Source organism: Gopherus flavomarginatus, chromosome 3 (assembly GCF_025201925.1).
Source record: "Gopherus flavomarginatus isolate rGopFla2 chromosome 3, rGopFla2.mat.asm, whole genome shotgun sequence".
Lineage (NCBI taxonomy): Eukaryota > Metazoa > Chordata > Testudines > Testudinidae > Gopherus > Gopherus flavomarginatus.
The window spans coordinates 260,140,616-260,167,716 of NC_066619.1; the positions used below are offsets into that span (position 1 = coordinate 260,140,616).

Consider the following 27,101-nt stretch of genomic DNA (forward strand, 5'->3'; position numbering starts at 1 on the left):
TGGTATAGCATCCTGTCCTGGAAGGTGAAGAATGTAGAGGACTGATGCTGGTCTAAGGCTTGACGGGTTTGGATGACAAGGGTATCGCTAGGTAACTAAAAGCAGATGGAGGCTGTGGTGCCAGAAATGATGTCTGAGGGCTTGAGAATTGTGGACATAATCTCCTCACCAGGTTTATAGTATTCACACTTTCATTACAATACATCTGCCTTCCTGTCCCTGACCAGTAGGTGACCACAAGCTCAAATCATGCAAAGAAGAGGGAACAGTGTGCCTGTGGCTGGTTCAAGTACTTGGCCATTTTTAGGTATTGCAAGTTTATGTGTTATGTCAGAACTTGGACTGGGAATCTAGCACCCTCCAGAAGAGGGGACTATTCTTCAAAGACTGTTTTGGTGGCCAGCAGTTCCTTGTCCAGGATGTCATAATTCATCTCAGCAGGAGTGGGTGAACCTGGCTAGCTTGCAATAGCTCTGATGCCAGGGCAGAACTGCTCATTTGGGTTGTCCTGGGCAGGATGAATGGCAGTCTTGAGAAAATCAAGGTATGTTCATAACACTGATTCTCTCAATCAGATTGTTCAAACTGGACAGAGGCTCCACCTGCTCAAGCTCATCCTTTATATCCTTATTTAACCCCAGGTGGAAATGGAGGTATTGTGCCACCTCATTCGACCCTGTGTCGGAAGCCAAAGAACAAAACTCAGCAGCGTACTTGCCAATGGGCCAGCCTCCGTGCCATAAGGCCAGAAGGGTTGCATCAGTAATCTGGACATGGTTGGGGGTCATCAAAGATAATGGACATGGCTTAAATGAATTCCTCTAATTGTTGCAAGATGGGGCTGGACCATTCCAGGAAAGGAAAGGGGAAGCCCAGGCCAAGGCCTCCCCAGTCAACAAACTTAAGATGAGTCCCACATAGGCCTGGTCCATGGGGAATGATTGAGGACATAGTAGGAACAGGAGCAGACACTGGTTCAGGAACTATGGAAACTTGTCCCAGTCTCCATCAAATTTGTTGAGCTGCGAAATCTTTGGCTCTGGGAAGGGTGGAGAGGGAAGAGCAGCAGAGCGACCTGTGCCTGCAGGGCTGCATTCTGTGTTATTCACACTTGAAAGTTCTGAATGATGTCCACCAGTCCTGCTGGGGCCTTAGTAGGGTCCATGCTAGTACAAGGACCCCTGGCCCTAATTTTAAGGGCTTCTCAATCTGCCAGCCAATCGGGATGAGGGAGGTCTAGCCTAATCGTAGTTGGAGTAGGTGTCAAGCCTAATGGTTGGAGCAGGCATAGGACCCCAAGGACTAGGGTCAGAACCAGAGACAGTGGTTGGAAGCAGGGCCCAAGGGTCAACTGGAGGGCCGGAACTGGATACCAGAGCCGAGGATCTAGCTGGAGTCAGTAGTCAGGAGCTAACGTCAAGGATCAAACCGAAGATCAGGAACTGGAGTGAGCAGAGTCTCAGGCAAGGAGGGGTTCAAGGCAGGTGCAGGAGGAACAAGGTAACATAGGAGCAGGCACAGTGGTGGGCATGAGCATTGCGAAGCCAGTGAGCTGCTGGTGCTGCTAGCTTAAGAGCCAGCCTGCTGACCCCTGCAGCCAATCAGGAGGTGTGGCCAATCAGGCAGCCTGCTGAAGGCCAGCTATCCCGATGAGGCTGCCTGGTGATTAGCTCTGCTGCGGGCCCTGATTCCTAACATGATGATACTGTGACACATCATATTGGCAGATGTTATATATGAAACACGAAACGCACATCCACGATGTTCCAGTATCTCTGTGCAATATGACTCAATGCCTCTGCACACACCCTTGAGGTGAGAGACAGTGCCAGTGAGAATGGCTGCTCTCTGTATCTTGTGATTCTATCTGCAGTGTCTGTCCCACTCCCAGCATGTCCACAGGTTCACACATTTAAGGTGAGCTGACAAATCTTCCTCAGGGCTATGGGCCCATTCAGACCTCAGCTACAGTGGCATAAGTTTAGAATAATTCTGTTACATCAATGTAGGTGAGATGATAATCTGACCTCTGGTGAGGATGAGTTGTGTGAGGGGACCTTACTCGGATCTTCAAGAGCTAAGTTGTGTATAGCCTGTTACACTGCCTCAGAGGTTGGAATAATAGCCTGCTCTGCTGTCTGTGTTAAGCTCTCTACTTCCAGTCATGACAGATGCAGAGACACGCAAGAATTGAAATGTTAACCAAACTTTTAAATCTGGAAGGTACGGTTTGTAGATTTTTTTTTTTAATTTATTTTATGTGGACTGGTTTGAGTTCAGTGGATGGAGTAGCATTCACTGAGACTATTCAGAGAGCAAGATTACTTAGTATGAGAAAATGAGGCAGAATTGGGCCTTAAATGAGTCAACATTTTGTATTTGTACAGCAGTACCTTCTTCCTTTTTTTCCCCTGCTTTCTTTGATTCTCCTCCTTTCTTTATTATATGTGCACACTTATATATTCACTTTTCCTAAGATACACACTAAAGCAGAGGTAGGCAACCTATGGCACGTGTGCCAAAGGCAGCACAGGAGCTGATTTTCAGTGGCACTCACGCTGCCCGGGTCCTGGCAGCCGTCAGGGAGCTGTGCATTTTAATTTAATTTTAAATGAAGCTTCTTAAACATTTTAAAAACCTTATTTACTTTACATACAACAATAGTTTAGTTATATATTATAGACTTATAGAAAGAGACCTTCTAAAAACGTTAAAATGTATTACTGGCACATGAAACCTTAAATTAGAGTGAATAAATTAAGACTCGGCACCCCACTTCTGAAAGGTTGCCGACCCCTGCACTAAAGGTTTGGTTGGGGGATAGCTAACCAGTGCTATTCTTTTTATTCACAGAAAACCAGGCTCTAGAATTGTTCACTAAGGATGACACCCTAGCTCCATTTAAATCAGTGGGATTTTTGCCATTGACTTGGAAGGGGCCAAGATTCCACCTTTAGGTTCATATTTGTTTCTCTTTAATATTAGTCAGATCCATCTTTCATCTACACAGTCTGTTCTGGGTGCAATTTTTCATCCACAACTCATTCTTTTTCCTGGAAAATGAGTTTAAAATCAAGGCCACGGTGTTCCAGCAAATGGTTTTTGGAAGCTAATAAAAGCAACATCAAAAATCCAACTTTCTAGTAGCCAATGCCTACATCCTTAGGGAAGTGGCCTCCATGCATCCTCCTTGTGGGGGTCAGAGGCTTCTCATAATCCATTCCACCAAGATATAATTTTAGAGACCATGGGACGTCTCCAGTTCCAAACCAAACTAGACATTACATTTATCCAGGAATTTTTAAATCTGCAACTTCTTGTCTCAGAATAAAAAATGGTAAAAAAAAAAAAATATTAAGAATGTCTTGTTCAAGTAGGCGCTTACGGACAAAGTAACAGGTGGATCACCTTTCTAGTTTCATCTGCTTTAAGCTACAACCACTCCATTTTAAAACACAACAGGAAAAAAAGCAATCAGTCTTAAACATCAGCTAAGTATGTAAATATCACTTTTGAGATGGTTTCTGGCACTGTTGTAGGTAGCATCTGGAATAAATCTGAACATAAATGACGCCTTTCATTTCTTTTGTTGAGGTGCACTGTGTGTGTGTGTGGAGGGAAGTACACACTATGTGCCACCCCACTTTATTATTTTGCTTCAAAGATTTGACGTATCAAGAAACAAATATAATGCAAATAAATATGTATTTTTCCCCTGGCATTTGGGAAATGAACAGAAGTGCAACAGAAGATCATGCTCTAAAATAATGGAAAGAATTTAAATATGTGACAAGTGATAAGCAGAACCTCATTTTGCAAAGCATGAGTCTGGGAATAAAGTCAGACTGTATAAAGCTGTTTGATTAAAATAATCTAATACAGACATTTCTGTCTCATATTTTTGCTACAGATTTTCTAGATGAACCATTCTTTATTTCTGTAACGTATGTTTAGGGACTCTAAGAAATTAGAGTACAAGCCCCATGTATTTTTGTGTGTGGTGTTTTTTTTTTCCCAGTCATCTCTGCCAGGGCCCCGGCAAAACTGTTTGAATCGAGCCCTGCACATCGGGGTTGCAAAATTGTATCGGGGGCCAGGTAGGGAAGGCTGTGCTTCCCAAAACAGCCTGTCCCCCCCATCCAACCCTCACCCTGTCCTGCCCCTGACTGCCCCCCCCTCAGAACCCGCAACCCATCAACCCCCCCCCGCTCCTTGTCCCCTGACCATCCCCTCCCGAGATCCCCCCACCCTAACTGCCCCCCAGGACTCCACCCCCTACCTAACTCGCCCCGCTCCCTGTCCCCTGACTGCCCCAACCCCCCATCCATCACCACCCCTCCAGAACCTCCGCCTCCTCCAAGCCCTCCTCCCAGCCCCGGCCCGGACCCCTTACCATGCTGCTCAGGGTGTGTATGGATGCCGCATGGCCCGCTGGAGCTCGCAGCCCCACCCCCTTACCATGCCACTCAAAGTGGCAGGAGCTGCAGAGCTGCCCAGGAGCGGTTCAGAGCACTGGCGGTGTGGCATGCTGAGACTCTGCAAGAGGTGGAGAGGGGCTGGGGGTGCCTCCCCAGCCGGGAGCTCAGGTTGGCTGGACAGGACAGTCCTGTGGGCTGGATGTGGCTCACAGGCCGGTGTAATGACTGAAAAACCCCCCTCTCCCAATTGCCCACCCCTTTAACAACCAGTTCTGAACCAGCTTCTAAATTTAACAACCGGTTCATGTGAACCAGTGAGAACCGGCTCCAACTCACCACTGTATACACAGAGTGGGGAATATATCCTACATGATAAAAGGTATCAATCCTGCAAGGTAATATTTGTGGATGCAGATTCTGGACGTCAGAGAGGTGGATTTCATCTGACCCAGAGAAATAGTAGGCAAGGTCTCATGGAAAGACCAATTAGGACGAAAAGGAGTCGAAGGGGATTGGCAGTTCCTAAAAGATGTAATACTAGAGACTCGACATCAAGCTATTCTGATGCAGAGGAAAGAGAAGGGCCACAGGAGGCCAATGTGGTTGCACAAGGAGCTTTTTAGCTATCAAAAAAACAAAAGAGATACAGACAGGAAATGGAAGGAGGGGCATGTCACCAAGGAAGTATTCATGGGACTAGTATGAGCATGTAGGGGCAAAATCAGGACAGCCAAGGCAAAAAATGAGTTTCAGCTGACAAGAAATGTTAGAGGCAACAGGAAGGGGTTCTTCAAATGTGTCAGACAGAAAAAGAAGATAAAGGACGGTGTGGGTCTGCTGCTCAGTGGAGAAGGTGAGCTGGTAACAGATGATGATAGAAAGGCAGAGCTGCTCAATGCCTACTTTGCTTCAGTCTTCTCCCAAAAAATAATGTGACCAGACAAGTAGCAAAGTTACCACAGATGATAAAGAGGAAGGGATGCAGATTGGGATACATAAAGAACATGTCAGAGATCTTCTGACCAATTTGAATGATTTCAAATCAGTGGGGTTCAAGTCAGACTGATTTTGATACCTGGGAAGCTACTAGAGCAACCTATAAAACATTCAGTTTGCAAATACCTGGAGGATGGAAGGGGTAATCACTAGCAGCCAGCATGGATTAACCAAGAACAAATCCTGCCAACCCAGCTAAATTTCCTTCTTTGACAGAGTAGATTTGGTAGATAGGTGGACATAATATACCTGGACTCAGTGGCAGATTTAGAGTTAGTGGGGCCCTGTGCTCAGCTTCATTTTTGGGGCCCCTCCTTGGGACCCAGCCAAAAAAAAGAACATTCTCTCTTATCTCCCCCTCTCCCCAGTTTGTCATTGTTTTCCTTCATCCTCCTCATATAAATAATAGGAAGTAAATGAAAGTAAAGTGAGGTACCTTGATTGTTTTTGTAGTCTAACTTATTTTTCCACAGACCATTTGAAAATCTCTGAGGGTCTCGGTGGACCACTTAATGATCTTTCCAAATATTGTTTGTACCATTAGCTAACGATTGTAAAGCACTTTGGATAAGAGCGCATTATTAAAAAAAATGTAAAAAAAGTTGGAGTGTGGGGTCTGGCCAGGACTTAGGGTGTGGGAGGGGGCTCAGGGCTGGGGGTGCAGGGTCTGGGAGGAAGTTAGGATGCAGGAGCAGGCTGGGGGTTGGGCTGCAGGGTCTGGCCAGGAGTTAGGTGTGGGAGGGGGCTCAGGGCTGGGGCAGGGGGTTGGGGTGTGGAGCGCTTACCTGAGGCAGCTCCTGTTTGGTGCGAGGGGTGCAGGAGTCAGGGACGGCAGGGGGCTGGGTGTGTGTGAGAGGGGTGCAGGAGTCAGGGCAGAGGACTGGGGGGTGGGCTGGGGTCATTGGGGTGCTGCCAGCCCCCTGCTCTGAGCAGTTCATGGCAGGGGACTGGGATGTGTGTGCGTGTAGAAGGAGTGCGGGGCCCTCCTCCAAAGCCCCACCCTCTTCCAATTCCATCCCCTCCCCCAAAGCCCCGCCCCCTGCCTCTTCCTCACCTCCTCCCCAGAGCATGCTGTGGCCCTGTTCCTCACGCTCCCGCCCAGAGTGACCTGAGCACTGGCAAACAATTGTTTGGCGGCGGGGGAAGCACTGGGAGGGGGGGAGGGGGGAGAATGTAGCATACTCGGGGGAGGAGGTGGGGAGGGAGGAGCTTGGCTGCTGGTGGAGCACAGCCTGCAGCAGGAGCCCCAGGAGCCATCATGACCAAACTTCTGCCCCCGCAGCTTCCCGGGCCTGGGGGCCCCTGTTGTTGGTGGGCCCCTTGCCAGGGCACCCTGTGTTTCACTGTAAATCTGCCTCTGCCTAGTCTTCAGCAAGGTTTTTGACACAGTCCCACAAGACATTCCGATAAGTAAGCTGGAGATATGTGGGCTCGACAGAACTACCTTAATTGGTTAAACAACCATAAACAGAGTAACTATTAATGGAATGATGTTGGATTGGAAGGAGATCTCAAGTGGGGTTCCACAGGGATCTATTCTGGGAATGGTGGTGTTTAACATCTTTATTAATGACCTATATGTGGGAATAGAGAGCATACTGATCAGGTTTGCAGCTGACACAAAGTTGGGAGAGTTGCCAGTACTTTGAAGAATAGATCTAAAATTCAGAGGGATCTTGATAAACTGGAAAACTAGTCTAAAGACAACAAAATTGAAATTCAACAAAGACAAACGTAAAGTGCTACACTTAGGAAAGAAAAACCAAATGCACAAATACAGAATGGGGGGGAAATGGCTTGGAGGCAGCACTGCTGAGAAGGATCTGGGAGTTGTGGTGGATCACAACCTCAACATGAGTCAGCAATGTGATGCTGTTGCAAAAAAAGCAAATGCAACTTTAGGTTGCATTAAGAGAGGCATAGCATGCAAGTCACAGCAGGTGTTAGCACCACTCGACTCAGTGTTGGTTAGGCCTCAGCTGGAGTAGTGTGTCCGGTTTGGTCACCAATGTATAGAAAGGATGTAGAGAAACTGGAAAGGATCCAGAGGCGAATGACAAGGAAGATCAAAGGAATGGAATGCAAGTCATATGAGCAAAGGCTGAAGGAACTGGGTATGTTTAGTTTGGAAAAGAGGAGATTAAGAGAGATATGATAGAAGTTTTCAGATACTTGAAAGGCTGCCATAAAAATGGAGAAAAGTTGTTCTCTTTTTGCCATAGAGGGCAGAAAAAGAGGCAATGGGTTTAAACTGCAGCATAGCAGATTTAGATTAAATCTCAGGAAAACCTTCCTAACTAAGAACTGTAAGAAGCTTCTTCACTGGAGGTTTTCAAAAGGAGGCTGGATAGCCATCTGTCTTGGATGTTTTAGACACAATAAGTACTGCGTCTTAGCAGGGGGTTAGACTAGATGACCCTGGCGGTCCCTTCTAACCCTATGATTCATCACCTATGACTGCATTTATCTAAATACCAAGCATGTTTTTTATAGGCCTTATTTTTATTCTTGCTTCTTGCTGGGGCAATTTATGAATTTGGAAGATACATCCGCATTTTAAAATACATAAGCCCCAAAAGGTTTTCTAAATACTGCCCAGCAATAAATCAGTGTTAAAAGTAGTGTTCTATGTTTCTCAAAATCAAAATGCCAGGTGACATCCATGGGCCCAATTCTGCTTTCCTTGTGCACCCAAGAAAGCTGCTGTTGTCAGAGTGAGGTGTGGGTGCACAAAGAACATGGGGTTGGGCTAGTATTTGTTTTCTCCAGTACTACCGTCTGTTGCATTTGAGCAAAATATAATTCTACCCTGGGTAGATCTACCTCTGTTAGATAACTGAAGGGTCTGGTTTGGTTTTTTGTTTGTTTGTTAGTTTAATAGCTTTCCTTGCCAAAAACAACTAATTGAATTGAACTGAATAACAGGTGGGTTTTTTTTCATTTTCATAATTATTTCTTCCAGGTATTCTTTTCAAGATGAAGAAGACATGTTCATGGTGGTAGATCTGTTACTTGGAGGGGATCTGCGTTACCACCTACAACAGAATGTGCATTTTAACGAAGGAACTGTTAAATTATATATTTGTGAATTGGCACTTTCACTGGACTATTTGCAGAGATATCATATAATTCACAGGTAAGTGAATAGCATTCATTCTATTAGTAAAGACAGTGTAGACCATGCCACAAGTAGGACTTCTTTACTTAGCCACACTGGGAATTGTTTATTGCACTTGTACAGTATGTGTCTCATTTATTATGTGGTTGGTTTTGTGTAACTCAATTTTGCCTGTGGATACATATGCGACGTTTCTGCTGCATAAATATAAACAGGAGTTGAGTTTGGCCCTGGTGTGTTTTTTTTCCCTCTTCTCAGCCTTGCAATATTGTTGTCTCCACACTCCCCTTTGTAATACTCCCTTTGTTTATCCTCTTATCCAAGAGCCGTGATGCATGCTTATTTAATGTTAGACACAATACTCTGAAGGCCACGTTTTAATTTTTCTTAATTCCCTTACAATTTTCCTGAACACACACATTTGTAAATCAATAGAATAATTGTCAGAAGGGGGGAAAAAAGCAAAGAGCATCACAGTGACTGATGATGGGGATTAGCTGTCAGTTTCCAGACTGCTAGAAATGTACATGGAGTAATATAAAAGCAATAGAAAGGAACAGAGTGGAAGAAATTACAGACTCTGTGTTCTTTCCCTCTCTGTGGCATTTTCTATGCTGCAATGATCTGTTAGTTTGCCGCCTCTTAAACTATTTAAAGAGTCACAGTACTAGTCAGTGTTAATGATCACTCTTTGTCAAGCATGCCACACATCAGGTATCTCTCAATATTTCCTGAATATTTCTAAATCTAATTTGAGCATGGAGGTGGGTTCCCTTGTGATGGTAATAATAGCAAACTGTGGAAGAAAAAAATCCTGGGCCTGATTCTGCTCTAACTTACATTGGGTTTACCGTGGTGTAATTCTACTGAATTCAGTAGGTTTCCTCTTGGTTTACATCAGTGTAAGTGGAAAGAGAAGCTGGCCTCATGTGTCACTGTAATTGTTTCATCTGAATTCCAGAGGCCAAACTGAAACTGTTCATGCAACGGGGTTGACAGTAATCAATATAAATAGGTTCTTCTAAACAAATTAATTGAGACCTGTCATCCTGTCCACCCACTAGTACTCCCTTGTGCTGTTGTATGAGAGAGCTGATTACAAGGACGTTCTGACTCAACATGAAGAGGGCGGAATCATATCGTATCTATTCCAGCTGGTAGGATACTTAAAATCATAGACTATCAGCGTTGGAAGGGACCTCAGGAGGTCATCTAGTCAAACCCCCTGCTCAAAGTAGGACCAATCCCCAACTAAATCATCCCAGCAAGGGCTTTGTCAAGCCTGATCTTAAAAACCTCTAAGGAAGGAGATTCCACCACCTCCCTAGGTAACCCATTCCAATGCTTCACCACTCTCCTAGTGAAATAGTTTTTCCTAATATCCAACCTAAACCTCCCCCACTGCAACTTGAGACCATTACTCCTTGTTCTCTCATCTGGTACCACTGAGAACAGTTTAGATCCATCCTCTTTGGAACCCCCTTTCAGGTAGTTGAAAGCAGCAATCAAATCCCCCCTCATTCTTCTCTTCTGCAGACTAAACAATCCCAGGTCCCTCAGCCTCTCCTCATAAGTCATGCATTCCAGCCCCCTAATAATTTTTGTTGCCCTCCACTGGACTCTTTCCAATTTTTCCACATCCTTCTTGTAGTGTGGGGCCCAAAATTGGACACAGTACTCCAGGTGAGGCCTCACCAATGTCAAATAGAGAGGAATGATCACGTCTCTCTGTTTGCTGACAGTACCCCTACTTATACAGCCCATAATGCTGTTAGCCTGCTTGGCAACAAGGACACACTGAGTCATATCCAGCTTCTTGTCCACTGTAACCCCTAGGGCCTTTTCTGCAGAACTGTTGTCTAGCCATTCGGTTCTTATCTGTAGCAGTGCATGGGATTCTTCCATCCTAAGTGCAGGACTCTGCACTTGTCCTTGTTGAACCTCATCAGGTTTCTTTTGGCCCAATCCTCTAATTTGTCTAAGTCCCTCTGTATCCTATCCCTACCCTCCAGCATATCTACCACTCCTTCCAGTTTAGTGTCCTCTGCAAACTTACTGAGAGTGCAGTCCACGCCATCCTCCAGATCATTAATGAAGATATTGAACAAAACCGGCCCCAGAACCAACCCTTGGGGCATTCTGCTTGAAACCGGCTGCAAACTAGACATGGCGCTGTTGATCACTACCCATTGAGCCCGATGATCTAGCCAGCTTTGTATCCACCTTATAGTCCATTCATCCAGCCCATACTTCTTTAACTTGCTGGGAAGAATACTGTGGGAGACCATATCAAAAGCTTTGCTGAAGTCAAGGAATCCACTGCTTTCCCCTCATCCACAAACCCAGTTATCTCCTCATAGAAGGCAATTAGGTTAGTCAGGCATGACTTGCCCTTGGTGAATCCATGCTGACTGTTCCTGATCACTTTCCTCTCCTCTAAGTGCTTCAGAATTGATTTCTTGAGGACCTGCTCCATGATTTTTCCAGGGACTGAGGTGAGGCTGACTGGCCTGTAGCTCCCCAGATCTTCCTTCTTCCCTTTTTTAAAGATGGGCACTACATTAGGCTTTTTCCAGTCATCCATGACCTCCCCCGATCTCCATGATTTTTCAAAGATAATGGCCAATGGCTCTGCAATCACATCCACCAACTCCTTTAGCACCCTTGAATGCAGCGCATCCGGCCCCATGGATTTGTGCTCATCTAGCTTTTCTAAAAAGTCCCAAACCACTTCTTTCTCCACAGAGGGCTGGTCACCACCTGCCCATGCCATGCTGCCCAGTGCAGCAATCTTGGAGCTGACCTTGTTCATGAAGACAGAGGCAAAAGAAAGCATTGAGTACATTAGCTTTTTCCACATCCTCTGTCACTAGGTTGCCTCTCTCATTCAGTAAGGGGCCCACGCTTTCCTTGATTTTCTTCTTGTTGCTAATGTACCTGAAGAAACCCTTCTTGTTAGTCTTAACATCTCTTGCTAGCTGCAACTCCAAGTGTGATTTGTCCTTCCTGATTTCACTCTTGCATGCCTGAGCAATATTTTTATACTCCTCCCTGGTCATTTGTCCAAACTTCCACTTCTTGTAAGCTTCTTTTTTGTGTTTAAGATCAGCAAGGATTTCACTGTTAAGCCAAGCTGGTCGCCTGCCATATTTACTATTCTTTCTACACATCAGGATGGTTTGTTCCTGCAACCTCAATAAGGATTCCTTAAAATACAGCCAGCTCTCCTGGACTCCTTTGCCTCTCATGTTATTCTCCCAGGGGATCCTGCCCATCAGTTCCCTGAGGGAGTCAAAGTCTGCTTTTCTGAAGGCCAGCATCCGTATTCTGCTGCTCTCCTTTCTTCCTTTTGTCAGGATCCTGAACTCGACCATCTCGTGGTCACTGCCTCCCAGGTTCCCATCCACTTTTGCTTCCCCTACTAATTCTTCCCAGTTTGTGAGCAGCAGGTCAAGAAGAGCTCTGCCCCAGTTGGTTCTTCCAGCACTTGCACCAGGAAATTGTCCCCTACATGTTCCAAAAACTTCCTGGATTGTCTGTGCACTGCTGTATTGCTCTCCCAGCAGATATCAGGGTGATTAAAGTCTCCCATGAGAACCAGGGCCTGCGATCTAGTAACTTCTGTTAGCTGCCCGAAGAAAGCCCTCGTCCACCTGATCCCCCTAGTCTGGTGGTCTATAGCAGACTCCCACCACAACATCACCCTTGTTGCTCACACTTCTAAACTTAATCCAGTTTACTTCTCCAGTCTAAGCTCGGGCAGGAGTAGAGGGCTTATTCTGTATTAAGGCAACCACACAAAACAAAATTGAATTAAGTTTTGTAGCTAGTGATTTTCTTGCAGGTTAAATTTGGATGAATGTTGCAGGAATTCTAAACTGCTCAAGATAGTTAAGACCAAAGCAGACTGTGAAGAACTTCAAAAAGATCTCACAAAACTAAGTGATTGGGCAACAAAATGGCAAATGAAATTTAATGTGGATAAATGTAAAGTAATGCACATTGGAAAAAATAACTCCAACTATACATACAATATGACGGCAGCTAATTTAACTACATCTAATCAGGAAAGAGATCTTGGAGTCATCGTGCATAGTTCTCCGAAGACGTCTATGCAGTGTGCAGTGGCAGTCATAAAAGCAAGCAAGATGTAAGGAATCATTAAAAAAGGGATAGAGAGAATAAGACGGAGAATATCTTATTGTCCTTGTATAAATCCATGGTATGCCCACATCTTGAATACTGCATACAGATGTGGACTTCTCATCTCAAAAAAGATATACTGAGATTAGAAAAGGTTCAGAAAAGGGCAACTAAAATGATTAGGGGTTTGGAACGGGTCCCATATGAGGAGAGATTAAGGAGGCTAGAAGTTTTCAGCTTGGAAAAGAGGAGACTAGGAGAGGATATGAAAGAGGTATATAAAATCATGAGTGGTGTGAAGAAAGTGAATAAGGAAAAGTTATTTACTTGTTCCCATAATATAAGAACTACGGGCCACCAAATGAAATTAATGGGCAACAGGTTTAAAACAAATAAAAGAAAGTTCTTCTTCACACAGCGGACAGTCAATCTGTGGAACTCCTTGCCTGAGGAGGTTGTGAAGGCTAGACCTATAACAGGGTTTAAAAGACAACTAGATAAACTCCATGAATTTAAGTCCATTAATGGCTGTTAGCCAGGATGGGTAAGGAATGGTGTCCCTAGCCTCTGTTTGTCAGAGGGTGGAGATGGATGGCAGGAAAGAGATCACTTGATCATTACCTGTTAGGTTCATTCTCTCTGGGGCACCTGGCATTGGCCACTGTCAGTAGACAGGATACTGGGCTGTATAGACCTTTGGTCTGACCCAGTATGGCCATTCTTATGTTCTTATTATTATTTCAGACATGACCAACACACCTTCCCTCCCCTCATAAGCTTTGCTGCTCATAGATTTTAACAAAACCCACCAGCAGTTGGCTAATATGCTACACATTTTCAGTCTGAATAACTTGGGCTGCGTATTTTCAGCCAGCTATTTCTTACCGTGTTTACTTGAAGAGTTGAATCCAGGATGCTTTTGCAGATAGAGGCTTAGCTCTGAGGAATGGTAGCGCCATGATTCTATAGATGTTTTCCTTGTAACACATGCCGTGTTGGTAGAATTACATTTTTTCTCTCTTATTAGGAGTAAGTGGATTTTATGGCCCTCAGTTAACTGTGTTGTCCTTACAATTTTATCATCACTTGGCAGTTTCACAGTGTGAAGACTGAGACTGGATATGACAGATATCTGGAAAGAAAATTACAATACCCTTCCAGCAGTATAATAGTGTAAAGCTCAAAATGGTCAATCTGCCACGATTTTTGTTTGTGATGCATTTGTTTTCTCTCGCCTACCCATCTCGTGATTTTATGGTCCTCACCATTTTGATTGGCACTGCTGAAAGTTCCACTTTGACAGGAAAGAGCAAATCTATTATGATCATGAGTGGTAGTGAGGAGATCAGGGGTGGTAGTGAGGTTATATAGCTGCCAGTGTCACAACTAGCAAAGTGTGTGTTGTCTCCCTCTTGTGGCTGCTCCACTACCAGATAACAGCTTACCGCTGCTACTAACTTCAGGAGTTATTCTTTTAGTTCAAATGGCAAAGATCTATGCTGCAATGCAAAAGTTCACAAGTTCTACCCTGCTGATGACCCATTCAGAGAGTGATTATACCAACAATTCTGTAGAGTTAGGTAACATTTCTATGCCTTTACAACTTCTGCTTTTTATATAGACTTTTACTTATGGCTCCAAAAATAATATGCCAAGATTATAAATTCCCAAGTAGTGATTCCTGTATAAAATTATCCACATAAAGTGTAAGTGGTAGATAAGATAGGGCAGGTGGAAATAAGGACCATTTTTTCTTCACTGAAGTTCAGATGTGGAAGGAACTAAAACAGTCCAACTTTGAGTTCTACCAGGGCATGTTCAAAAGTAATGTATGTAAATGACAGAACATGTCAGATTGCAGCCTATACTAGAGTTTTTCTTGCTGGCAAAAACAAGCTAATGAACAAGAAATGTAATAGCATCTTGAAGTAGACAGAACAGGAAAAGATATCCCATGTGTGGTTATTATTCGTATATGCCTGTTCCCTGAATTATCTTCATGTGTATTTCTCCATTCTTGGTTTGATTCTTTTTATTGAGCTTTTGAATTAAGTGCAAGTTTGCATTCTTTCCAAAGGAAAAATGTGGAACCTGAATAAAAATCTCATATAAGAGAAGAAAATTAGATGATATATCAAATCATCAAGAAAATGAACACCATGCAGACAACAAAGTACAGAAAAAATACTGAGCATTTGTAAGCCCAGTATTGATAGAAAAGAATGTAATTCTTGGCATAAAAACATTTAATCTCAAATGATACCTTATAAAGGAATAAGAAATTACTCATATTCAGAAATCATAACTTTTACCATTTGAATTGCGTTTTCACCTATGAGAATGAGTTCTAGTTTTATTATTAGTTATCATCAGTCATTTATTTTGAAGCTGTAAAGCAACCTCAAACCCTTTGTTATCTTAGGATTCACCATGTCTTACCTCCCTTTAACAAAGTTCATTGGGAAATAATATTGAAGTCTAGATTTCTAGAGTATATACAATTGCTGACTTTATCAATTGAGTCTGTATCACTTATCGGATTCTGTGAGGTGTCCTGAGGTGCTCCATGCATACCTCTGGGAGGAAAAAGACCATCCACACCAGTGGTCACTGCTATATTCTTTTACAGAGTGCAAGCTCGGGTCAACTCTGCCATTGAACTGTCCTATGTGCACCTCTTCTGATCTCCTGCATATGGGCTCATTCTGTCCAATAATGGGTAAAGGAGCAGTTTTGCATTAATTATTCTTAAATTAGTCTGGTTTGTATTTTTGATGAAGACATAAAAAAGTTTAAGTGGTTTGATAAGGATACAGCATGAATAAACTAGACCCAACAGCAACAGATGGGCCATTTGCACATATCTCATGTCTCAGTTTTAGTAGGTGAAAAATGCATTACCTTACTCTGCAGCTACTGTGAGTGCCTCTTTGGGGTTTCCTATCATTTCTCTTGAGGATTTCTTTACAGTGAAAGCTTTTTTTAATACTGTCAGACTGGCAATAAGCAAAGATAAGAAAATGCAGATTTTTGTGGAATTTTTGTCATTGCAGGAATTCTTTTGTCTATTGAGCTATCTTACTGTAGAGAGACAAGGTGGGTGAGATAATATCTTTTATTGGCCCAATTTCTGATGGTGAGAGAGACAAGTTTTGCAGCTTACACAGAGCTCTTCTTAGACGCTTCTTGTCTCTCTCACCAACAGAAGTTGGGCCAATAAAAGATATTACCTCACCCACCTTGTCTCTCTAATAACCTGGGACCAACACGGCTATAACAACATTGCATACTGTCTTACTGTAGATAGAAAATGTATTTCACAAGCACCCACTATTATAGCACAGAACCATCTTGTCCTTCACTCACAAATGTTTTCAGCAGATTCTAAGATAGTTTTGTGAGAGTCCAGATGAGCTTGGCATGAACTGTGTAACTTCTGACTTAGCTAGATGTATGGAGAGTGAGAGAGAAGGGGAGAGTCACAATATTGAGTCATGCTATTGATTGACTCAGAGAGCTTTATGTGCTAAATGTGATTGATTTTGTATTTTTTTTTCAAGAGTTCTCTCTTTGAAGTGCCTTTGTTGACTCCTTTTTTATTTCCCCTTTATTCTCATTTGCCTTCTGGGAATTCCCTACGTGGCAGCTTTCAAATATTTCAATGTCCTCCATTAATTTCAATTCTAACAGTCATGTAGTTTTCCCTCATGAAGCAGCACTGTAGTTAAATGTTTCTGATTCTGAATGAGAGTCCCCCTAGATAGTGTCAGCATGTTCCAGATTGTGCAAATGTAACACCAACAGACCCGGTCACCTGTGGGCAGGCTAGAACCTGGGACCTCTGGAGCCTCTACCACATGAGCTAAAAGCCAACTGTCTCTTAGCTAAGGCTGTAGAGCAAATTCATTTAACTCTCATCTCGTTGCCACTAGATGGGACAGAACACTTCACCCAGGAGGTGTGTGGTTTACATACTTCCCCTAGCTGAGGGAGCGTGTCCCGAGCTTCAGAGACTTCCTATTTGAAATCCTGGACAAGCCCCCACTTGTAACGGCAACAGACCCTTGGTCTGGGGGCGATCAGGGGATAGGGAGGGGTGGATATGGCAGGGGTCCCGGGGGGGGCCATCAGAGGACAGGGAACGGAGGGGGAAGTTGGATGGGGCAGGAGTAACTGTGCCTACTCACTTTCAGATGCCCTTCACCATCATGGGCATGAATAAAATTTGAACAGATGAACAGAGTTGTTTTAACTCAAGGCCAAGCTGGTTTTGAATAGTTTTGCAGTTCATATTGAACAATTCACACAGCCTTAATCTGTACCTTTGAAAAATTCCCATCTAGTCCTTTTCATGCATATTCTATGTAGGACTTAATACAGAGAAGAAGGAAGCACTGTCAGGGGAAATTTTCTCTCTTAGGTATTCATGGAGGAGGTACTGATGTGAGAAATGCACTCCTAGATTTGGTACATTGCTTCTCAAGTTGTTTACTGCAGACATTGAGAGATTGCCCTCCATGAAGAAGACCTGATCAACATGTTTACTCAAGGAACAACAGGCCCCTCTTCTGAAAGAAACTCAATGACTGTTAATAATATAGTTCTTTTAGCGGGACAGGCTTGGGTAAAAAGTTATCTTCAGGAATGTCACACTTGCAAGCTATTGTGCTAATTAACTGATTTAGTCATCTATAATTCTGGCTTTAAGTGTTTCAGCTATAAAGCTCTGCAGCTCTGCCTAGTTTTAACTTTAGGCACTAACCCTGCAGAATTTTCCGTGTAGGGTGCTCTTTCAACTCTCCTACACAAACCTACCCACAGATCCAGACTCTCACAGAGTTCCACATTAATTAAAATTGTAGCCCATTTCCCCATCTCCCATAAAAGGGCTGTGCACATGAAGCTAAAACTTATGACTATATGGACAAAGATGTGCTTTTCTAGCCATAACGTTTTATCTTAGTCTGTATCATGACTAATTATTACTTGATTTGGGGAGGAAGATTTCATGTCAAAAAGTTACATTTTAGAAGATCTAACACTGAAGAAATAGAATTATTAAGCAATACCTATCTCTGTGTTTCACACAGAAATATTTTACATATCAGACTAGAATAATTATCTCCTTGAAAAGAAACGCAGTCTCAGTCAGAATCATTGTCTGCCCCCCAAAAATCCTTAGTCACTCATTTCAATTGTTAGATGGTATCTTTGTTCCTGAGTTTCAACTAAAATATAGCAATAGAGATGTCTTTTCAAACAACACGTCTCTTCGTGACGTTATCCTTCCATGTCAGTTAGGCTCTTTGAGACTCAACAGATGACTGTATCTAGGGTGAAACTTGACAGTTCAGGAAATAGGGCCTTCTTGGCAGGAAGCCAAACACATACATGCATTCTGCACACATTTTCCAGACTGAGCTTTTTCCTAATTGATAAAGTTGTCAATAATGATGAGCTCCTTATGCTCTTCTTTTAGACCACTTATGCAGGACAAAATTCATGGGATCAAATTCTGTTCTCTGTTACGCTTGTATATGCATTTCCACAGGTATAATTGAGAACAGGACCTGGCCCACTTTGTCCCCTTTGTACCTAGAAGGAGCCAGTGATACTTGTATGTTTGTTGATGGGACATTGCTGATCTCTTCATCTGCTTTGGTAGCAACTTTATTCTTAGTCTTCAGAAATACTACATCAGCTCTGATGTCAGAAGCAACTCTGTGTGATAGGTATTGATTTCTGCTGGATCTGATAAGTTGGCATTGGAGAAGATTATCTGGTTCCAGTGAACTATGTTTCCTATGGTTATTAGAGACTATGTGTGTTCTCAACGAGTGATTCACTCAAGGAATATGAATCTGTACTCACATATGGTGAACATCCCAGAAACAGTTGAAGCTAGGAAGCTGAAAAGATTACAGCAGCATCAACTGTGATTAGATCAGTATTTGAATTGATATGTGCTGATTCTTTGCAACTCTTATGTGTTCTTCTAATCTTAGACTTTGATTATCTGTGGAGTTTATTTTGCATTGTTTCTTTAGTAGCATGTTTTTCTACAAACAAAAAAATGTTGGCTGTGTTTTGTTCAGTGCTGGCTGTATAGCCAGATATTTGTAAAGCTTTCTTCCTACAGCTCTGCCAAAGCTCTGCTGATCTACTTCTGAGCCTCTTCTAGTACTATTGTAATGTGGACATGCTTCCACAAGGGATTAAAATATAATTAGGAATAAGGGAAATAGTAAATTCGTCAACATTTGGAATCTTTAAATCAAGATTAAAGGTAAACTCTAGTTCACCTGCAAGTTATTGGGCTTGATAGTTTTCACCTAGAAAAGAATAATTTCTTTCACAGCAGGTAATTCCTGGGTAAAATTGAATGGCCTGTGTTATGCAGGAGGTCAGACTAGATGGTCACATGGTCCCTTCTGACTTCAAAATCTAGAAGAAGCTTTAGCACTGCAATGTAGATGAGCCAAGAGATTGCAAACCAGTGCTTTACTATGCTAATGTTTTATACCTTCTCATGGCATTTTAAAGGTTCAAGAACCCTATACTAACTTGATTCAGGCTATGAGTCAGAGGCCATTGTAATGCATTTCAAAATTCTCTTCAAAAACTGTAAAAAGTCCTTCAATAAAACCCTAGAAAATCTCTCCAAAATTGAGCAGAATCCTTGCAGTTTTTTTCCATGCACAGATTTTTTTTTTAAAAAGAAAAGTTTAAAAAAAAATTGTCCTGTCTGATTATAACCTAGTGGGCATATCTGAATGAAACAGACATATCATGACTGATGTTTACAACCTAGCTAAAGTGGCTGATCAGTCACCTTTTATTGGAATGATGAATTATGCATTGCAGGAATTAGCATAAGGCATACTCTGCTAGGGACCAGCCATTCTGTAAACTAAGATCCATTTATAATGTACTTGTACAAGGAAGCAGTATCATGGGACTGTGGGATCTATCAGTAAGTGTCCCAACTTTTATGGTGTTAAAAATCTTATCTTTGCATTCAGTATTAAGTGCAGCATGCATTAATGCTCCATAGAAAATGTTTCTTAGAGAATGGCCAAGATTTTCTAAAATGACTAGAAGTTTGGGTCACTCCCATTTTTGGGTGCCCAACCTGATAAAGCATAAAGGGCCTGCTTCTCATTCGGTGGATACACAGTGCTTTATGAAAATTAGGTACCGATATCTTTTTAGATGTCTTGAGTTGGGCAGTCAAAAATGGAGGCATTCAAAATTCATATTTGCTTTTGAAAATCTATAACAGGATGCAAAAAAGGGCTAGATAAGTTTATGGAGGATAGGTCTATTAATGGCTATTAGCCTGGTTGGGCAGGGATGCAAAACCATGCTCTGAAGTGTCCCTAGGCTCTGTTTGCCAGAAGCTGGGAATGGGCACAGGGGCTAGATCACTTGATGATGAAATGTTCTGTTCATTCTCTGATGCATCTGGCATTGGCCACTATCAGAAGACAGGATACTGGGCTAGATTGACCATTGGTCTGACCTGGTATGGTTGTTCTTATGTTCTTAAAAATCTTGGTACATAATAGCTAGCTGATTTTGTACACCTGCTTTGTAGATCCTGTCAGAGACCAAGATGTCTAACACAACAATCAGAGTGAACTCTAGGGAACTCCTCCCCACAGAGCCATTCAGCCCATATTGGAGAATTCAATCTTTCATTGCTTGGTCAGCTTATTAGTACTAGCAATGTTGGAACCTGCCCAATGCCTCCCTGTGAGCTGTTGAGAACTCCTCCTGGGTGGTGAGCATCCTCAACGCCCATTGAACACAGTGGGAGCTGACGGTGCTCAGCAGCATCCTGTGGTTGTGCTCTAGGGTGACCAGATGTCCTGATTTTATAGGGACAGTCCCGATTTTGGGGTCTTTTTCTTATATAGGCTCCTATTGCCCCCCACCCCATCCAGATTTTTCACATTTGCTGTCTGGTCACCCTATGTGCGTGTCACCTCTTTGCTGGACCAAGCTCTTGTAGTATTAGAAAACTTTCATGGGGCTGGTGTCATGTTGCATTGCAATCTGTATCTGTTTTCACTGCTATGATGCAAAGTTTAAACAAATCTGCAATAAAATCATATTGGATCTGCAAACAAATATAGAAATACAATACAATGACAGAATCTCTGTATTCAGTCAGGTTTTAGTACTGTGCTAGAATCTATGTAAGTAAATTCAGCTGATGTTACAGTACCAGCCCAATGAAGAATAACAGAATAGTGCTGATCTGTGCTTGTGGGAAAGACCAAGTACAGTGGTCACCCTTTAAAAATGGCCATTGCTTTGTAATGAAATAAGTTTATCTGTTTCTTTAAGGCAAAATCAATAAGTTTTTAAGGGTGACCACTATGCATACTTTACAACTGTAGATATCACTACTGCCACCTATTGATGAAATTAGAGAATTGAAAGTGTTTAACTAGGCCACATCTTCCCAAATAAAGATGAGAGAGAAATAGCTAAAGATATTTGTTTGAATTTGTTCCAATTAAGATATTTGTACATTGGTGTGGGTTTTAGGAGGTACTTTTTAGCTGACTTGAATTTTTGTAAAAGTAAAGGAGCTTGAAAATTGGTTCCTATCACATGTAAATACTGGGTAAAGATGAGGGTTTCATGAAGTGGGGTTACATTAAGCCCGCAGATGGGCCAGTTCCAAAGCTCATTGAAGTCAATGTAAATCTCCCATCATTTCCTTATCACTGGTATCAGCTCTACTGGAGGTAGCAGCATGTTAACTGTAATGCTGATGGAGTATCAGCATTGTTACTACTAACTTTGCTCAGGTTACCATGCTAAAAATACTGGTGCCCTGTGCAGTGCTCCCGTGTTGCTTTTACAGTGCAATGGTGGGTGATTTCCCAAAATAATGGAGAGTAGGCAAGGCCAAATATAGTGCACAAATGTTGTCATGATCTGTAATACACTCACTGGTCATTTAGAAGAAGTGTAGATCATAGATATTTTGGACTTCAGGCCTATGTGTTGTTGTTTGTTCATTTGTTTTTAAAAGAAGAGCCTTAAAGAAAAACAAAAAGAAAGTTGCTGAACTTCAGAATCCTTAAACAGACTCATAAAGACTACTTCACCATTTTGTGATAACATTCAGTACGGTTACATTATGTATGTGAATCAGAAATGGTCCTCTTGCTAGGTAGAAAGAGATCAGACATGAGTGTGAACACGGATGGGGCAATGGAAGTCTGACCAAAGTGTCTCATGAGTGCTTCCTATCAGCTAATTAATATGGAAGTAAAAAATGCTTTGCATTTTACACCATAGCCTAAGGAGTAATTACTGAAAAGATGCTGAATGCTATAAATGGGAGGAAAATCTCTAGCCCTAATAAAGATAAATAGACATTTGCATGAGTGACTTGTGGGACAATACCATCATAAAATACCTATGGTCTTATACATTTCTAAAGTGTGACACTAAAATTTTATTCAGGATCTAGAGTAAAATCTATAGACTTTTGGTGATAGTGTATGATATTTATTCAGAAATGTTCCAGATCCTGAAATCTTTATTCACTTTTCATTAAGGTAAACTGTCCATTAATGTCCAGACTTAAGAATGGAAAATTTGCCTCAGTGATGGCTACAGGATTTGAACAATATAAAATGAATAATATACAGTAACTCCTCACTTAAAATCATCCTGGTTAGCGTTGTTTTGTTGTTGTGTGGCTGATCAATTAGAGGACATGCTCATTTAAAGTTGTGCAGTGCTCCCTTCTAACGTCATTTGGCAGCTGCCTTCTTTGTCCACTGCTTGCAGGAAGAGCAGCCCGTTGGAGCTAGCTGGTGGGGGCTTGGAACCAGGGCAGACCGGCAGCCCCCCAATCAGCTCCCCAGTCCCCTATGTTCCCTGTGTGGCATCCGCCCAACAGGTTATTGATTGCCAGCAATTCCTCCCCGCATCGCCATGTGCTGCTCCTGCTCTCTGCCTTGGAGCTGCTTCCAGGAGCCTCCTGCTTGCTGTGCAGGGGGGAGGGAGAGGAAGGGGGACTAATGTCAGGGTGTCCCCCTCCCCCCTGCTCCTGCACCCCACTTACCTCATCTCCATGGCGGGGGGTGGGCGGTGACGTGACAGGGCTCAGGACAGAAGGAGCTTCCTGGGAGCAGCTGCTGTCTCAACTTTCTGATCTACTTAAGAAGACAGTGTACTTAGAGTGGGGTTAGCCTACTTAAAGGGGCAACTTGCATCTCTCTCTCTCACACAGGGTGTGTGTCTCTGTCTGCCATGCTGTCTCCCCTCCCTCCATTTGTGCTGCCTTGTAGGGTGTGAGGCTACATTAACAACAATGTGTTAACCCTTGAGGGCTCACCCAAAAGCTACTTCATCATTTAGCAGTTAGGCATTCCCTGGGAAATATCCCACCTTCTTCCACCCTCTGACTTCACCTCAACCAAGCTTCACAATCATCATCGCTATGTACAGTATTAAATTGTTTGTTTAAAACGTACAGTGTGCGTGTGTGTGTGTTTGTGTGTGTGTGTGTTTCCCTAAAATATAGTCTTTTGTCTGGTGAAAAAATTTCCCTGGAACCTAACCCTATTTACATTAATTCTTATGGGGAAATTGGATTCGCTTAACATCATTTCGCTTGAAGTCGCATTTTTCAGGAACTTAACTACACTGTTAAGTGAGGAGTTACTGTATGATGGTTGAAACAGACCATCTTTGGATTTAGAATGTTTATTGACCCAAAAGTTCTTATAGGAGGGAAAAAAAGATTAATCTTTTTTACTACCAGTGATACCTGTCCAATTATACAGTACAGTACAATACACTTTTCTATGGTATACAACACCATTTCACTCAAGTAGCTGAACAGAGTCTGGAAAGTTGATATGAAAAGCTTGTTTCTGAAAGTGTTTCTCTCTTAAATAGCTGTGAAACTACCATTCTAGCTCAGAGTCACTGAAGAGATGCTTTCAATTATTTTAGGTCTGAAATGTAAATTTTTCAGGGAGGGGTGGGAAGAACTGTATAAAACTTAAACTTCATTGGGCCAAATTTGGCCCCAATTAATGTTAGGCTTTCTGACATTTTGGATAAGAATGAGATACTGTGAATTATTTCAAACCTTTTGTGCATAACAGCCTCCAGACAATGCCGCTGGAAGTGGCTAGGTTGATTAAGCAAGTTCTTGCATCCTTTGCTTCTTAAATGATACTTATGCGTTGATACCATGGTGAAAAAGAGTCCTTTTTTAAAATTCAAGCAGAATTAACGGATATCAACTGTGCTAGGATTTTCACCTCATTGGAGAGAGAAATATTTTAAAAACATATTCTGCAGGATAAATAGCTCAGTTCATCAGAAGGTTATCCTACAGGTAATCATCTGTAGCACTTGCCTCTGATTGTCAATATAATTAGCACAGGTTTAAATAGACCTACATCTGAACTAATCCTTAACGATACCAGGGATTGGATTACCAACTTCTCCCTTTGTTTCATCCTATTTTAAAGTCTGTTTCAGAACCTAAATATTAGGTTTATTTGGGTACCACATGTATTGTCTTCTGGAAGTACATCGAGGTACATATGCACATGCACACAACCCCCTACAAGTTGCTAGCTCTTTCTCTGCAAAGAAAGAGCTTCAATTTCTCTAGCAATCTAATATTTTGTGTACTGGACTAAGATTTCCAGCATTGCTGAAGTTATCAGGATTCAACACTATGGTAGCCTTAAAGGGGCATATCATCATATCACACTATTAATAAATACAGAAATTAATGGCTCTGAAGGACTTAGTTACAGACAGACAGCCTTTGGCAGTCAGTAATGAGCAGGATTAATATAGAGGGAACATGGACTGCTAGTCAGAGGTCTGGTTGGGCTGCAGTGGCGGCCATTTCCGCTCAGATAGGGTGTGCGCTGGAGCACTTTTTATTTAATACTTTTGCTGTGATGCTTGCTTAATGCCATTGGGCAGTTCTAGTTGCTGGGAAGAATCTTGTGGGGAGTAGGAGTGAGAAAAAGGTGATTGAACTACAGGCTTCTGAGGAAAGGAACATAGTTGTTTTCACTATAGTGTGTTCTTCAGGGAGATCCATGCTGGTCATGGAACCTTGACAGTGCAATGCTTTCTCAACACAGCTGAGATCACTCACCACACTGGGCCATTATTGTGTTGCCCATCCAGAGAGAATACCCATCTGGCTAAAGTCCTGTCTTAGCTTTATTATAGCCGGTGAATAGTGATGTATCCCACCTCTCAGGCTTCATCTGATGTACAGTGTCAGAACCACAATGCATTTTGTAATCTGTTTTCCTCGGATGTGTGATTTAAAATTCCTGTTATTTCTGAATATCAATACCAAATACAAGTAAAGCACAGTGCCAAGCCCCTGAACCCAAATGTGAACATCAGAACCCATTCATAGTCCTTTCTGAAGTCAGTAGAAACTAGTTTAACAACACCCCAGTAGATCCCCACCTGGTGGGGATCACCTGAGTGCTCTCAGGTAATGGTAAGGTGAAACTTCCATTTCCCAACTCATTGCTATTATTTTATGGTTGTTAACAAATGTCACACAGGTAATATTAATCTTTATTAAACTTGTCCTGAACTACCCACATCAGATTAGCCCTTATGCTAGGGCAGGTGAATGTGCAATATATCTTGATGTAACTCAATGTAAAATAATAAAAAGATCCGGTCAGGTATTCTGTGTGCTGCATCAAACCGGTAGAGAAGAGCTAATCTGGAATAATTTATTTTTTGAGTGGATCAGATACTCACCAGGATTAGGTTATTTGAATTGTCCTTGCATGGCTTGAATTTATCATCCATAATTCATTTTTTTTACCTGTGCTTTTGTTTTTTTTTTTATGGTAGCAGCTAACGTCTAGACATCATCTTGTACTATTATTCATTCCAGACAGCTGCTCTTTGTACAGTGTTCTCCATATCCTAAACTACAATTTGTGCACATGATTGGCCATTGCTATGGGGAATATTTTAACAAACTGGAAATATACAGGATCTGACAAAGAGATCATGAGGCATCTTATAGATTAAAAGTTTGATGACAGGATGTTTCTCTGTAATTTTGTCTTTCTCCTAGGTGACACAGTAAGAATTACTTCGATGGACTTCTACTGAAAGAGGAAAATATTAATAGAAGAGACTAGCTGTATAGTTAAGCAAATAGAAAGAGATTTGGCTGTACTTTTAATGTACAGTGAATTCTGTCTTGGTTTTTCTCTGTTTGTCCCATATGACCCATTGTTAAATTAGCAGCATGGGTTTATTTTCATTGATTACATGTCAGCACTAAAAAAAAAAAAAAAAAATTAATGTTTATTGAAAATTGTGTTAAAATTGTGATCTATCACTTTAAATTCTAATAGCTTGCCAGCCGGGGGCTCTCTAAAGAAGCATGTGATCAGGGCCTAGCAGCAGGCAGCTATCCTAGAGTAATGTGGGATGAATTGTGAATCTTTGATTTAGGGAGTAGCGTGCTTTTGTTTTTCTCTGTTTTGGGGTTCTTGTGTGTTAATCATTCTGAATTTTAAGAATACAGTAGTGTTATGCTGCAACTTTCCAGCAACAATATTAATGTTTTTCTCTAACTTTTCTGTGAGTATGTGTGGTGTTTAGATGCTGCCCTGAATATAACAGAGCTTGGTTAGGCCTGAAACAATGCCTGCTAAAGCCAGTAGGAGTCTTTCCATTAACTCTAATGGGCTTTGGATCAGGCCCTTATTGTGTAAATCTTAAGACCACTTAGTGTCAGGTCGCTGTAGGAGCTGAACACACACAGTGAGCCTGCTTCAGAAAAACCATTCTGAAAAGTTCATCCATCAAAAATTCCATAGACTGTGTCTTGCTATTTAAAATTGCAAACTTCTAAATGTTAGCAATTAGGAGTAGGGGTTGGGTAGGAGGCCAAACAATTACATTACAGGCAGTGATCACCTGCTCTAAGAATGCAAAAAATAATCTTCAAAATGCAAGTTCAATTTTTGATCTAAATTCCTTTAATGAAATTACTCTTTGACTATTCTTTAGGTGCAAACCCAGCCCCCTCTTGTACAAGTGCATAGGCCACTTGAGAACAAGACAGTGCAGTTCCATTGTTAAGTGTGGGGGCTGGAACCAATAGACTTGTGCAGGAGTAAGGACCTTGTGTGCAGTGTGGAACTCAGCTCTGGGTGCACAGGATGCAGTGTGTGGGCAGGCCAATGGGAATGTATAAGTGAGTTGTTTCTGCCTTCCCCTCACTGCACGGGGCTGTTGAGCCTACTCCAATCATTGGGCAAGAGTATGTTTCACAGAGCAACTCAGAAGGTGCTTCTAGCCAGGTATATGATGAAAGGGCCCTCTCCCTTTGCTTTCTGCTCACCTACCAAGTCCCAACCAGGCCTGGG

The 27,101-nt window shown here is 42.3% G+C and overlaps 1 protein-coding gene across 2 annotated transcripts in view; it reads left to right on the forward strand.

Annotated features, from left to right (window-relative positions):
* The window catches only part of STK32B (serine/threonine kinase 32B), a 275,254-nt gene that overhangs the window by 156,442 nt on the left and 91,711 nt on the right, over positions 1-27,101 (forward strand). For both annotated transcript variants that reach the window (XM_050947849.1, XM_050947850.1), the window contains one exon: positions 8,377-8,550. In XM_050947849.1, the coding sequence (XP_050803806.1) occupies positions 8,377-8,550 (174 nt within the window). The remainder of the gene's footprint in view (positions 1-8,376; positions 8,551-27,101) is intronic.